This window comes from Bufo bufo, chromosome 3, assembly GCF_905171765.1.
Source record: "Bufo bufo chromosome 3, aBufBuf1.1, whole genome shotgun sequence".
Classification (NCBI taxonomy): domain Eukaryota; kingdom Metazoa; phylum Chordata; class Amphibia; order Anura; family Bufonidae; genus Bufo; species Bufo bufo.
The window spans coordinates 491,257,516-491,273,484 of NC_053391.1; the positions used below are offsets into that span (position 1 = coordinate 491,257,516).

General features: G+C 44.2%; 1 protein-coding gene across 1 annotated transcript in view; it reads right to left on the reverse strand.

Annotated features, from left to right (window-relative positions):
- GPC6 (glypican 6) overlaps nt 1-15,969 on the reverse strand; it is a 1,575,810-nt gene that overhangs the window by 7,403 nt on the left and 1,552,438 nt on the right. Inside the window, exon 10 of the mRNA XM_040422335.1 lies at nt 23-159. Within this exon, the coding sequence (XP_040278269.1) occupies nt 23-159 (137 nt within the window). The remainder of the gene's footprint in view (nt 1-22; nt 160-15,969) is intronic.

Genomic DNA, 15,969 nt, shown 5'->3' on the forward strand with positions numbered 1-15,969 from the left:
GAATCATATTTAATCACATTACCGAGCTTTGCTGTGACCATTCCAGCACTGTTCTTGACTGGACTCTCCTCCTGTCATTCTCTCTTCCTTACAGATAGAATGTGGTAAAGTGGACCAGATTTTCTTTGAAATTTTCAGTCTATCTTTGATTTCTGTTACCTGTGTAAAAGGTAAATGTGACATATAAGGAACATACAGTATTATGGTTACTGTGTATTATTTTTTGTTCCTAGGTAAGCTTCCTGTTGAGCAGTATGGCTACCACAGGGGTTGTCATCCTAGATTTCTAAATTCTCTGCCCTGATTCAGTACTAGAAAAGCCAACTACCAATGTTTGAGCAGTGTTAGCAGTCATAATGGACGTCAGACGCCATTCTCACAACCATATATGATTAAAGTATACCTCTAAGAATCCACTTAATAACCACAAACCTAAGTAAAGGAGATGTTTAACATGGTAGTTAATAATAACTTCCTGTTAGTGAATTAGGAAAGAGTGGACTGCAGCACAAACATCCACGTCAACATCTGGTGACTGGCCACAGTAGTGACGTGTCACCCATGCATCATGTGACCCACTGACATGACGCATAGGTGACGTGACTGCTGCACCAGGCATATGACTTTTATCAAACCGGATGTGGACATAGGGAGACCTGGGACCTGCAGAGCCCATGGGGCAGTTATGGCCAGAAGCCAGCAGTGGAGATCAAGTAAGCATGATCTCTATAGAAAACTAGTTAGGGGTGAGCAAACCCTTAAAATTGCTCAATGAGATTACAAAACTATGGCTGATTTCTTCAGAAACCAGACTCACTTATGTCTGTTGACTGAGTCTGGGTGCTGACTTCCTGTAAATGAGTATGGCTGAGCTGCAGTACCAGACACAACCCATGTCAAAGAGTGGTGCTGTTTCCACATTTTTAAAGCACTTCAAATGCCAAGAGAACAGTTACCAAGTGTCTCCCATGTGTGATTTGAATAAACCTACCCAACCAGCCAATCAGTAAGGGAGGAATTTATCATTCCACCCATACCACTTTCCCGTGGTAAAAAAGTTGCAAACCTGTGGTTTGCCACCAAATTTTGTGTAAGTGGTATTTCTATGTTGCGCTTGCCACTTTCCGAAAAAGGGAAGTGGTGTGGGTGAGGAGGGCATGGGGCCAGCAGGTACCGCACATTTATCTTCTTTTATGACAGTTTTCAGTTGTAAATTTCTGTTTAAATTTTAGATTTCTGTTTAGGCACAAGAATTGCCAGAGGATGCTCCTAATCTATGATGAAACCTGTGCCTCATCATAAATTAGGCACGTCCTCCTGCATTGCAGGGGATAACATAGACCAGTGTAAAACATCTGTCTATAATAAATCCTCCCCTAAGAGTCTAAATTTACAGAAATCTCTGAACCGACATGTAACGTCTGCATACATTGTATATTTTCAACATGAATTAACAATCGTTTATGACTTAGAATTTTGAACTAAGCTCTTAATTGTTTGAAAGTTAGAAACATATGTATTTCTATAATGTGAAAAGATATACAGCCAAGTAGTAATGTCAATTGTTTCCTTTGTCTGTTACTAAATAGGTCCATTATACCTGATGCTAAGGTATTTGAATGGTCATCTTCTTATGGACCGACAGAAATATTTAAAAAAAAGTCTGTAATTCCACACATCTGAGGTAACTTGAAATACCGATAGAATTTGATATGTGAAGTGTGAATGTATCATTATGAATGAAGTTCATATTTCTGGGTTTAATTAATAGATGAGTCAATCATACATATGCCCATTTATACTAGGTCTGATGTTTATGGATGACGTTTTCTTCTTATAGACCATCAGAACTTTTCCCTAGAGGTTTTTACTTTAGTGTGTGTAGCAACTTAAACTGAAGATGTTGGGTTTTGCCTAAAGCTGAAGTGCGCCTTGAAGTTTCACAATCACAATAAAAGATCTGTGTCCAAAGGGTGTAGGTTGAACTCTATATTCATGTTCCTGTTCAAGGTTTCATACCCTACATTAATATTTCACTCAGTCTCAGGAGACTTCTAGCAGCTTGAAAAATGTAGCAAAAGTGAGCCACACCTGTATTGCGCACGCAATACACTCATATTACATTGCTGATTTTTCGCAATCAAGAAAATAATGACTGGAGATCATGAATTCTAGAATTTCGCGAATTTCGTGAATTTATCGCGAATATTAGGCCAAAAATTAGTGAAATATTGCGAAAACAAATATTGCCCATGCTGCTCATCACTACAGGCTATATCTACTAGAGAGGGGTCGTTGATCCAGGGAGTTATTCTGATTGCCTGATTGGAGTCGGAAAGGAATTTTTCCCCCTAAAGTGAGGAAAATTGGCTTCTACCTCACATTTTTTTTTTGCCTCTGGATCATCTTGCAGGATGACAGGCCGAACTGGATGGACAAATGTCTTTTTTCAGCCTTATAAACTATGTTACTATGTTACTATGTATGTTACCTGTTTCAGTTTTAGGTTCATACAGTTATGTTGAGGAAATTACATTTCAGATGTCTTTCACGGGCAATAGTAAAAAATCTATTCTCTTTTAATCAGTATGGGGTAAAAATAATAAAAAGTACAAGTGCACAAGTTAAAATATGAAAAAATGTATAATTATCTCATTTTTATCATTTACCGTAATTGAAGTAAAAATCCTTCAATAAAGATTTTTTTTTCCTATGAGAGCTGTGGTCCTAAAGTTGAGGTAACAAGGCTGCAAACCTCGTGACCTGGATACAAAAGTAAAATCAATTGAGCCAGTGAATGACATCCATCATGATTTATGAAACAACGTGCTTTATTTTCTACTGTAAATTATACCCTGATCAGGATAGGGACTTTTTTGTCATATTTTCTGACCTGATTTTTAACCTATCATAATGAACCATGTAATGTTCCACACAGAAAACATGAATACTAAAAGCACATATCCTCGGGTTATTATACAGAAATATAGATCATAAGAAGAAAAAGAAGGAATTGAGTGGGCATACATGTCTAGTGAAAACGCCCCTGTGCCACTCCCTATATACAATTACCGGTAACATGGATGCCTGCTGGCTCCTTGTACTCTCTCTCTTTTTTTATTGAATGAGGTTTTAGTTTAGATTATTAAACGTTATGTTTTAAATTGAGGCCTGTCTCCCTTTAACCATATTAATTATTATACAGAAATAATTTATAAGAATAATATGCTATTATTTAACTTGTATTGTAGGCAAACAATATTTGGGTCCCCCTTTCCTTCTGGCACTACCCAATAGATGCCAGTATAGTCCATAGGAAACAGCAGGGCATGTGTCAGCACCCGGCATACCCGGGCAAGTGTCGGGGCCCACTGCACTTCTATGAGCGCTTCCATCAATACAGACGGAAGCCCTCATTGCTGGAGCACAGGGAGCTGCAGTCATTTTATTCACTAACCGCAGCTCCTGGGGTGTAGCTATTGTGGAAGCCACTGCTTTGGGCCCTAAGGGCAGAAGGGGCCCCGGGAGCAGTAGCAGGGCCGCAGCTACAGACTGGAGCGAGGAGCATCAACAGCATGCAGAGGCCGGCTGCTGCTGTCCTCCTTATAAGTTCCTGTGCTGCGGAGCTTCAGACACGTCCCCTCTTCACTCCGTTCAGCAGAGCAGGACATCTTGCCTGAGAAGCTTCAGGCACGCCCCCTCTACACAGGACATGCTGCCTGAGGAGGAGAGAGACCGCAGCGGCTGGAGCAGCAGTGTGAAGAGATGCAGAGGCCGGCTGCCGCTGTTCCCCTTACAAGTTCCTGTGCTGCGGAGCTTCAGACACGTCCCCTCTTCACTCCATTCAGCAGAGCAGGACATCTTGCCTGAGAAGCTTCAGACACGCCCCCTCTACACAGGACATGCTGCCTGAGGAGGAGAGAGACCGCAGCGGCTGGAGCAGCAGTGTGAAGAGATGCAGAGGCCGGCTGGCGCTGTTCCCTTTACAACTTCCTGTGCTGCTGAGCTTCAGACACGTCCCCTCCTCACTCCGTTCAGCAGAGCAGGACATCTTGCCTGACAAGCTTAAGACATGCCCCCCCCCCCCTACACAGGACGTGCTGCCTGAGGAGGAGAGAGACCGCAGCGGCTGGAGCAGCAGTGTGAAGAGATGCAGACAGTCTGTGAGTGAGTCTGCACTGTGACTGTCTCTTCTCTGTGGGACAGGTGGGGGGGGGGGATGTCAGTGAACTCTTCAAGCTGCTGCTGAATTCTGTACTAGACCAGCAGCTTCATGCTATTTAGTTGTTTTACTGCCTTTTTAAGCAGTTTGCCTCCATGACATCTGCCCCTGCCCCCCATATCCTGTCCTCTCTCATCCTCATGGAGCCCCTTCTGTCTCCTTTCTTCCCTCATGTATCCAGAGCTCCTGTTCGACTTCTCCTATCTCCTATTGCTGCCCTGCACAGACCTCCTGCCCCCTACTTCTTGCATGAATCCCTCTCACAGCCTCTTCCACTTACTTGCTGTGTCCACCCCTCTTGTCAATCCAGGGCCCTGGTCACCTGTCTCACTCCTCTGCCTCTCATTATGGTGGTGTCTAAACCGCATGCACCATAAGGACCTTCTAACGTAACTGGGTCATGTGACTGTGCCCCCCAACCTGTACTGTGCCCCCTTATACCCTGCATTGTGCCCTCTTATCATACCCTGTACAGTGCCCTTCATCATTCTATGTACTGTGCCCTCGTATACCCTTTTATCCAATCACTGTATGGTGGTGCTATCCAGTTACTGCATAGCAGTGTTATCCAGTTACTGTATGGCAGTTTTATCCGATCACTGTATGGAAGTATCCAGTGACTGTATGGTGGTGTTATCCAATAACTGTATGGCAATAACTGTATCCCCTTCCCTGCCCACGCTACCTTTTTTAGACCTGGCATGAGTGGGGAAAAGTTGCAGATAGCGGCGCAAAGGACCTTTGTACCACAGTCTGTGTCAGAAATACGCCTAACATGGGTGTATTTCTGTTTAATAAATGACCCCCTAATTGTATTATTATTCCAGGGTAGGGCTAATATATTTATAGTATATAGATTCTAGTATATTATACTTTGATGTGAACCCACTCGGGGGGGGGGGGTTGTACAAAAATTGGGTGTGGGGCCCAGTCAGTTCTAGCTAGCGAGGGCCTCTTACACAGTATAATGACCCAAGTGCCCCCTCCATACAGTATAACCCCCAGTGTAGGGGCCACTGGGGGGGGGGGGTCATTATTCTGAATGGGGGGACGACTTAGGGTCATTATTCTGAATGCAGGGCCACTGTGAGGTCATTATACTGTGTCGGGTTCATTATACTATGTGGGGCCACTGGGGGTCATTATTCTGAATGTGGGGCGATTGAGGGACATTATTCTGAATGGAGGGCCACTGTGGGGTCATTAGACTGTGTGGGGGCCACTGGGGGGTCATTATACTGTGTGGGGGCCAATGGGGGTCATTATATGGTGTGGGAGCCACAGGGGTACATGTAAATGTAAGAAAATGCCACAAGGGGGCCCACTGAGATTTATAGCCCAAGGGCCCACATGAACCTTGAGCCGGCCCTGGGAAACAGTATTTTCTCTATAATACATAAAAACTGGACATTGTTATCAATGCATTTATTTCAGTTTTTGGAGACTTTTTTTTATTTATAATGATCCACTTTTGTGCTGATTAAGGTTCAGAGATATTTAAAGGGGCCCCTTTGGAAAAGCAAGGCGAAACGTACGTCAGGGGAAACCTTATTCCTCCCTGGTTTTGGGTTAGTATGCATTGGACTACGCCTATGTGATTGTTTAAATGTGATTTGTCTATACCTGGAGCAGCATTTTGGGTGGGTTTTAGAGCCGGCTCTTTGAAAGGATTGAGGTTTGTAAATCCCAGCCATGTTTTGCAGCTCATGATAAGAGACATTGTATTTTGTACTTTATAATATTGGGCAATATGTTATCATTAATGTTACACCTTCACTTTTGAACATACTCATATATTAACATTAGGTTGTTAATAACAATATACATGAAGTGGTTTGGTGTTTAACATATTCAATGCATGCTACCCCTTTCCCCAGGGGATAATGGCTCATAGCGCTCGCTTGCATCGATTTTACTTAAAGGGAACCTGTCACCTCCCGAAACCATCCCAAGCCGCCAGCAGTACCTGAGAGTAGCCAGCAGCATGTTTCTGATGATGCCTTTCTCTTCCTGAAGGCCGATGCGGCTAAAGCTCAGAAAACGTTCTTTTATCCCCTGCCGGCGCGCTTCTCCAAACATGCTTGAAGTAGTCTTTAGGACTATGGGAAGGCGGGGAGTGAAAAACGAAAACCCAAAAATGGAAAATCCCAGGCTCCTTAAGGGGTTAAAGGTGCAGCAAAAGTACTGAAAACATTTTATCCTCTGCCGGCGCACTTCTCCACACATGCTTGAAGTCAAGGGGGCAGCGGCCTCCTTGCTTCAAGTCATGGTAACTACACCCCCTTCCTTGGCCCTTCGCTGTGACTGACAGCCGGCAGTTCGGCAGGCTTTGCCGAACTCTCTGCATAAGTGCTGTCAATCACAGCGAAGGGGCAGGGAAGGGGGCGTGGTTAACGTGACTTGAAGCAAGGAGGCCGCTGCCCCCTTGACTTCAAGCATGTGTGGAGAAGCGCGCCGGCAGAGGATAAAATGTTTTCAGTACTTTAGCCGCATCGGCCTTCAGGAAGAGAAAGGCATCATCAGAAACCCGCTGCTGGCTACTCTCAGGTACTGCTGGCGGCTTGGGATGGTTTTAGGAGGTATTTTGTATACTATTTGGATGTTTTTAATAAAGAAGACTTTTTTGTATATTCTATGTGTGGTTCATTATTTTTGGTGAGGTTGATGAGTATGGTTCCACACATAATCTATTACTGACCCAAAACACATGGCAAGGCACCTATTCAGCTTAGTTTATTTACAAATGGTCCGTAAGACCAACAAAGCCTTTCTTATACCATGTGCCACTTGTTCAATCTTAAAACATAACCTTTATTTGCTTTATTTCACTATTAGGGTCCATTCACACGTCTGTATGTGAAACACGGACATCAGCAATGTGCGTTCCGCATTTTTCAGACCGCACTTCGCCGGCACTCTCATAGAAATCGCCTTTTCTTGTCCGCAATTGCGGACAAGAATAGAAAATGTTCTATTTTTTGCGGAACGGAACTGTGGATCCGCAAATGCGGACAGCACATTCCGGCCCCATTGAAAATGAATGTGTCCGCACCTGTTCTGCAAAATTGCGGAACGGATGCGGACCCATTTTGCGGACGTGTGAATAGACCTTTAAATGTCTAACTAAATAAAAATGTTTAAAAATATCAGCTGCGTCTGTGGATGCTTTGTAAGGTTATCTATTTCCAGCACTGTTGCTTTCACAGTGTGTTGTACCAAACACAGGGATATAGTGAGTCACTTTAGAGCGCTGCTGCAGGCTCACTTCACTTTTATCCCTGCGCTTCTGCTGAATCTAATATTGACTGATACTTTGTAACCAGAGGCACTAGCTGTCTAAAATCTCAAACGCTGCCCCCCAACATGTTTTGCCAGCTAATCTGGTGTCCTCAAGGGGTTTGGGCAAAACCACACTGCATCCACACTCCTGCCTTGCACCCTGACAAAACACTTATCACCAAGGGTACTGCAACTACCACAAGGCAGGAGCCCTAAGGCCCCTTGCAGACGAGCGTGTCCGGATAAGGTCCGGATGCGTTGCGGCAAACCCGCGCGAGTAGGTACCCAATTGCAGTCAGTTTTGCCTATGATTGAGTTCCGTTGTTCAGTTTTTATCGCGCGGGTGCAATGTGTTTTGCACGCGCGAGATAAAAAACTGAATGTGGTACCCAGACCCGAACTTCTTCACAGAAGTTCAGATTTGGGTTCAATGTTGTGTAGATTGTATTATTTCCCCTTATAACATGGTTATAAGGGAAAATAATAGCATTCTGAATGCAGAATGCATAGTACACTAGGGCTGGAGGGGTTAAAAAAAAAAATATATTTTTTTTTAACTTACCTTAATCCATTTGTTCGCACAGCCGACATCTCTCCTGTCTTCTTCTTTGAGGAATAGGACCTTTGATGATGTCACTGCGCTCATCACATGGTCCATCACATGATCTTTTTACCATGGTGATGGATAATGTGACGGACCACGTGATGAGCGTAGTGACGTCATCACAGGTCCTTTTCCTGTGCACAGTAAAGATGAAGACAGAAGAGAAGCCAGGCTGCGTGAACAAGTGGATTAAGGTGAGTAAAAAAAATGAAAATTTTTTTTTAACCCCTCCAGCCCTATTGTACTATGCATTCTGTATTAGGAATGCTATTATTTTCCCTTATAACCATGTTATAAGGGAAAATAATAATGATCGGGACCCCATCCCGATCATCTCCTAGTAACCGTGCGTGAAAATCGCACCGCATCCCTACTTGCTTGCGGATGCTTGCGATTTTCACGCAGCCTTATTCACTTCTATGGGGCCTGCGTTGCGTGAAAAACGCAGAATATAGAACATGCTGCGATTTTCACGCAACACACAAGTGATGCGTGAAAATAACCGCTCATGTGAACAGCCCCATAGAAGTGAATGGGTCCGGATTCAGTGCGGGTGCAATGCGTTCACCTCACGCATTGCACCCGAGTGGAAATCTCACCCGTGGGAAAGGGGCCTAACACTAGGGAATGCCCTGGGGAAAGAAAAGGTGTGTCCTCCTATCACTGCATGCCCTAGGGAGCATAGGGTGAGGATTTCCACTGTGTTCTGTGTGCACAATTATCGTTGCCACTACTACTCCCATTCTCCACTTAGTCCTCCTGGGCTTGCTGAAGTGTAACTGTCATAAGTAAAGAAAACTTGAAAAAGTTGAAAAAGTGGAGTGGATTATTATTTTTTTCTCCCAGGAGAGGACTAAGAAACAGGGTAACAGGGAGGGTTGAAAGGGTAAGCATTAAGAAATTATATATGTAAGGTTAATGTAGAAAAAAAAAAAATTAACTTGAAATGTATTGTTATACGATTTATATAAATTAGCAAATAAAGAAGAATTTAAACAAAAAAAAAAAAAAGAAAACTTGAGAAATTTAAGTTAGGCCTCATGCACACGACCGTGCCGTTTTTTGCGGTCCGCAAACCGTGGATCCGCAAAAAACAGAAGCCGCCCGTGTGCCTTCCGCAACGGAATGGGCGGCCCATTGTAGACATGCCTATTCTTGTCCACAAAACGGACAAGAATAGGACATGCTATATTTTTTTGGCGGGGCCTCGGAACGGAGCAACGGATGCGGACAACACACAGAGTGCTGTCCGCATCTTTTGCAGCCCCATTGAAGTGAATAGTCCACATCCGAGCCGCAAAAACTGCGGCTCGGATGCGGACCATAACTACGGTCGTGTGATGAGGCCTAAAGGGAATAATAAATAATATGTTTTAATTTTTTTTTTCTTATTTTGTTCTTTCCATTATGTATTTTTTTGGGGTTTTCAGAAAGCAAGGTACAGTCCAATGTATGACAAAAACATAGCTGTCCATAGCAACGAATCATAGCTCAGCATTCTTAAAATGCTCAGGAGAAATGGAAGCTGTGATGTTATTGGTTCCTATGGGCCGCAAAGCAAATTTTTCTGTTGGACAGTTTTGTTACATAATTGCAAATAATCTCATTATTCAGTGATTGGGGTTATAGGCACAGAACTGGGCGTCCCCTTTAAGCATTATGAGGTACATTTATGAACCCCTATTTGCCAGAAAACTGGCATAATTTTTTTTTTTGCAAAGTTTAGTGCATGCCATGTTTGTGTAAAATTTTGCTTGCACAAAACGTGCAAGGAGCAGGGCAAGGAGTAGGTGGTGCGGGGGAGGCCATAGCAGCTCTCTTGCCGGTGGAGATTTCTGTTGTGGCACATGGTCCAGCACGGATGCACTTCTTAATAATTCTGGCACATCTAACACCATAAGGGGAGAGATTGGGACCAGCATGTAATATGTCAGGCTTAGGCCTCTTGCACACGACTGTATGTAATTTGTGGTCCCCAAAAAAACGATCTGCAAAATAATACGGATGACATCTGTGTTCATTCTGTATTTTGAAGAACGGAACAGCTGGCCCCTAATAGAACAGTCCTATCCTTGTCCGTAATGCGAACAATAGTAGGACATGTTCTATTTTTTGGTGTAACGGAATGCACACGGAGTACCTTCCATTTTTTTTGCGGACCCATTGAAATGAATGGTTCTATATTAAAAAAAAAACGGGAAGGAAACGGAATGAAAATACGTTTGTGTGCAAGAGGCCTTAATAAATGTCCCCCTATGTGTTGATTGTTATAAAAATCACTAGGAATTTCAAATAACTGGCATGTGATATCTGAACATAAAGTCGTTTGTATGATTGCGTGGGAATGTGCCCATACACAGAGGATGGATCCTGCACAGAGAGCAAGCCGCAAACAACTGGTGACAGCCTTGGTCTTCTGAAATCCAATCCAACAGGCTGGTGATTTTTTATTTTTTTTTTATACCAAGGTTAACCAAAGCTTAATTCTTCTCAAAACACCCTAGTATGTCACCTGTAAGATTTTTATACAGATCCATTAGTGCATATCTAACTTTATATGTCTTGGCATAATAATAAAGAAGGTGGCCCAGCAGGTAGATTAATATGAAATCTGACCACAGATTGCATATAAATAATCAAGTCTAAAGTGCAGCCAGGGTTATGCCTCATTCACACGTCAGTGTTTGGTCAGTGGTTTCCATCAGTGATTTTGAGCCAAAACCAGGTGCGGTTCTTAGAGATGAGCGAATTTCCTATTTTGAAATAATAATAATAATAATCTTTATTTATATAGCGCCAACATATTCTGCGGCGCCTTACAATTCAGGGGTTCATGTACAAACAGTCATAAATAACATAGCAACAGACAAGTCGAATATTACAAGAGGAATGAGGGCCCTGCTCGCAAGAGCTTACAATCTATGAGGGGATAGGAGTGACACAAAAGATAGAAGTGCTTGTTATGTACGATAGTCCAGCCATCTTGGGAGAATAGGGGAGCAGATATAAAGCCACATGAGTCGGTCAGAAGCCAATATACGAAGTGCTTCTGGGTGCAGTGGAGGCTCGGCTTCAGGGAATGATAAATGGGCTACGGGAGGTTAGATCAAGGGAGCTGATAGGCCACCCTGAAAACATGTGTTTTTAGCGAACGCTTAAAACTGTGCATGTTGTGATTAAGCCTGATTTCTTGGGGTAGGGCGTTCCAGAGAACCGGTGCAGCTCGGGAGAAATCTTGGTGCCGGGAGAGAGAGGTTCGGATTTTTGTGGAAGTCAGTCGTAAGTCATTGGCTGAACGGAGAGCACGGGTAGGGTGGTAGACAGAGATGAGGGAAGAGATGTAGGGTGGTAGACAGAGATGAGGGAAGAGATGTAGGGTGGTAGACAGAGATGAGGGAAGAGATGTAGGGTGGTAGACAGAGATGAGGGAAGAGATGTAGGGTGGTAGACAGAGATGAGGGAAGAGATGTAGGGTGGTAGACAGAGATGAGGGAAGAGATGTAGGGTGGTACAGCACAGTACAGGGCTTTGTGGGTGAGGACGAGCAGTTTGAATTGGATTCTATAGTGTATGAGTAGCAAGTGCAATGACTGACACAGGGCGGAGGCATCAGAGTAGCGGTTGGACAGATAGGTGACCCTGGCTGCTGCATTAAGAATAGATTGGAGAGGGGAGTCTGGTGAGGGGGAGGCCAATTAATAGTGAGTTGCAGTAATCCAGGCGGGAGTGGATCAGGGCAACAATGAGAGTTTTTGTTGTTTCCATAGTGAGAAAGGGGCGGATACTAGAGATGGTTTTGAGGTGCAGGTGACATAAGCGGGAGAGAGATTGAATATAGGGGGTGAAAGAAAGATCAGTGTCAAAAGTCACCCCGAGACAGCGGGCGTGCTGCCTAGGAGTGATGAAGGTGTTGCACACCGAAAGGCAGACATCAGGTTTAGGTAGGTTAGTAGATGGAGAGAACACAAGAAGTTCAGTTTTTGAAAGATTTAGTTTCAGATAGAGAGAGGACATAATGTTAGAGACGGCAGAGAGACAGTCACTGGTGTTCACGCTTCGTTTGGTGGTAAAAGCAGAATTACGTTATGGATTCCATTACCACAGACCATAACGCAATTCTATGACGGAATGCATAATGGAATGTCTTCTACGGACTGCAAAAGAGATCTGTCCTGTTTCCGTTATGCAGGGGAGTCCCGTCCTGCATGACGGAAACGGGACGGATCCGTTAGGCAGGCCATAGACTTCTATTATGACGGAATGAATAACGGAATGCCTCTAAAGGCATTCCATTATGCATTCTGTCGTAGGATTGCGTTATGGTCTGTGGAAATGGAATCCTTAACGCAATTCTGCTTTTACCATCAAACGAAGAGTGAACAAATTTCATAACATGAAATTCGCTCATCTCTAGCGGCTGTAAACACAGAACAGGTGCAGATCTTTCCATTATACCTTATGTCTGTGGAGGCTCCAAACCTGGGTTTGGCTCACAATCACTAATGGAAATCACTGATCAAAACACTGACATATGAATACGGCCTTAGGGCTCATGCACACGACCGTGAGTTTTTTTGCGGTCTGCAAATTGCGGATCTGCAAAAAATGGATGCCACCCGTGTGCCTTCTGCAATTTGCAGAACAGAACAGGAGGCCCATTATAGAAATGCCTATTCTTGTCCGCAAAACGGACAAGAATAGGACATGCCTCATAATTTTTGCTGGGCCACGGAATGGAGCAACGGATGCGGACAGCACACAGAGTGCTATCCGCATCTTTTGTGGACCCATAGAAATGAATGGTTCCGTATACGGAATCAAAATACGGCCTGTATACGAAACGCAAAAAACGTTTGTGTGCATGAGCCCTTATTTTGTTCTCCTGATGCCTCATCACATCTTATATTGTCTCAGTTTGCAGAAATTCCCAGCCTTATCCCTCAGACATTATTTTATGCTGTGGCGTTCTAGGAGACAGTGCACACTATGCCAATATGCAAATCACGCTTATATTGTATGTGGATTCCATACAGCCTATGATTTTCGCCTTGGGAGGTTCACTAGGGATTACTACAGCTCAGAGAGAGTGAGAGAAGTCACCTTTATGGCTCACCAGAGAAGCACGCTGTTTGGTGGACGGTGGAGGAGGCAAGGAAACGGCTAAAAAGAGACAGCTTTTCCCATCAAATGGAGGAGTTGTTGGGCATGGCTAGCAGTTTAAGATAAAGGGTGAGTGGGACAAGAAGCGCGGTTGGTTACTGGGAATCTGGGTTGATGCCTTATGTTGCAGTGCTAGAAGGATCACTGCAGCGCAAATGTAATACCCTGTGGTCTGCAGAGTGAGGAACCAAGAGACTTATCAAGCAAGACTCTGGCTGGGCCGTTCTATTTCCTCCATCTACTGCTGTGTCCAGGAATACTTGTGAAAATCCCTGGGAGTTGCTACAGTATTGTGGTTGAACCTGCTGAGTTCTTACTTGCCTGCCATGTGGTGAACTCTGTAGCCTGTGGTGTGATCTGGACACGTAACTGTCTATTGCAGCAGATATTGTCATTGGGCAGTGGAGGGCCCAGGTTTTGTAGCATGGACCTTTGTCATGCACCAGCCCTTGGGCCCTGCATTATGCGTAACACAGTGGGGTAGATAAATTCATTGTATGTAAAATGTAGACAGTGTAAACTTAAACAGGCATCGTAAAGGTGCGCCAAACGTATTATGATAACGCAGTGTGCTGCGTGATAAATTTGGTGAATGTGTAGACAATTTCCCACTCAAGTAAGCTGCAATACTAGACACAGCCTCAGAGGGGAATTGGAACACGAGGGAATCGTGACCAGAGTGTGAACCCACTGGACTGACCTCCAGGCGACACAATACACCCAGTGGATGCTGGGAGGCCAGAGGCTGATTAGACGGAAGAGTAGTCAGGGTACAAAGGCAGAAGTCAGGGCAGGTGGCAGTCATGCAAAGTCCGTAAAACGTAATCAAAAGTCCACTACACAGAATGACAAGAAACAGCAGAACACCTTAGCTCAAACAGGAAACTAGACATGCTAGGAACCTATTTGTTTAGCTGCCTCCCAGTTGAAGGAGGCAGCATTACATAACCATTGAAGACAAGCCATAGGCTGGGGAAAATATAGGGTGTGCACATACTGCCTCACAAAAAGGAGGAGAGACATGTCCACAGACGCCCTAACAAACAGTATAGCACTCTGAGCCGGAGGGCAAGCTCTGCTTATTGCTGGAAGGAGGATACCAGAGACTACATAGCTAGGCAGGGAGCACTGGCACGGGGCGTATACAACAGTTAAGCCACCTGCTGCCCGCTGTTGTCAGTTGGCAAATGGCAGCAGTAGGAAGTGAAGGAGCCGGGGCGCCCGTGCCTGCGTGTAGGGGCAGCAGTGCAGGCACAGAACTATTGGCTAACTTGGGGCACTAGAGGGGTTCCCATCTAGACTCCCTCAATCTCTGTACCCTAGGACTTCATAAGGAAATTTGGGAGGGATTCCGTGGGAGAGATAGTCTACACAATCACATGTCATGCCCATCCAGACCCTGGAGCCATGAAGTTAGACATGCTAGCCAGAACTTATGTCCACATAAGGCCAGGCACGCAATTGGTAATTAGGGTAAAGCAATCATTCCAATAGTCTAGTTAGTGTCTCGGGGGCCTCAATTAAGCCATTTTTCTCCCAGCCATTACTCCCATTATGTGGATGGTAATGTGTGGACTTAGCGGGGCTATGACAACAGAGGGTATCACGTGTCTCATGTAAGGGGTTCAGCCTCAGGGAAATACATCCAACCAATGCACAGTTATCATTGGAGGAGGTGTTCCCAGGTGGACAAGCTCAAACTCGGGGTGGCATTGGGGTACTTAGGACACTGACTGGGGGATGATGGGGTTGTTGCTGGTTTGAGTTGGATCCATGTGCTTGAAGTCTGTTGTCTGGATAAGCATCAGCTATGACTGAAAAATATACCGGCAGGTGATACTAAAGCTGTGGGCCAACCTAAAACATTGGGAGACAGTGGTTAGAGCCTGGTATGAGGCACTCGAACTACAGGTCCCAGGTTCGGATATCATAGACTGGGTCTTGGAGGGTGTCCTCCCGAGTGTCCAGGCATGCAGCTCATCTGGGCCATCCAGCTGCATGTGCTGTATAATTGTGAAGGAAAGAATAAAGACATTGCATCGTTATTCTGCCTAAGTGATTAATACGATCCACAACCACAGGTCCTCACACCGATCTTCAGAAAAGTTCATACATTTTTTAAACCCTAGTAAACTCTTTTAACACTTGACATTATATCTTTGGATTGATCTTTCATTAATTCTGCTTTACCACATAAACTTGTAGTACAGGGTACATTCATACAAATGTTGTTTGACTATGTCTATTTGTATGCTGTGCATTTCCTACTTAGGTGTAAAAAAGAAAGAAACAATGACGGGAACGGCGTGCAAGTTGTGGGGAGGTGGGGCCTACAAAAGGGTAGTCTAATTTCCTCAATAATTGTAGATAGGTATGACAGGCACACTCTCATATGTTGCTGCACGGAATGAATACAGAGACAGTGATAGTATTTAAAATAGTGTGTTTATTTATATATCTGAATAATGAAAGAAGTTAAAATTGTTGGCAAAAAATGTTGCTGGGGGTGGGGAGTCATCTTTCTTGGATGGCTGTGTTGGGATTTAGGACGGATATTCGGTTGGAATGTATGAGAATATAGTGTTTAGTTGTAATTGTATGCTATATTCGCTGAATACATCAAATACATATAATGCATAAAGTGTCAAGTGTTCAATTTAGTGCTGGGTACATAGGTAGGTTGAGTACACAGATGTATAAAGGT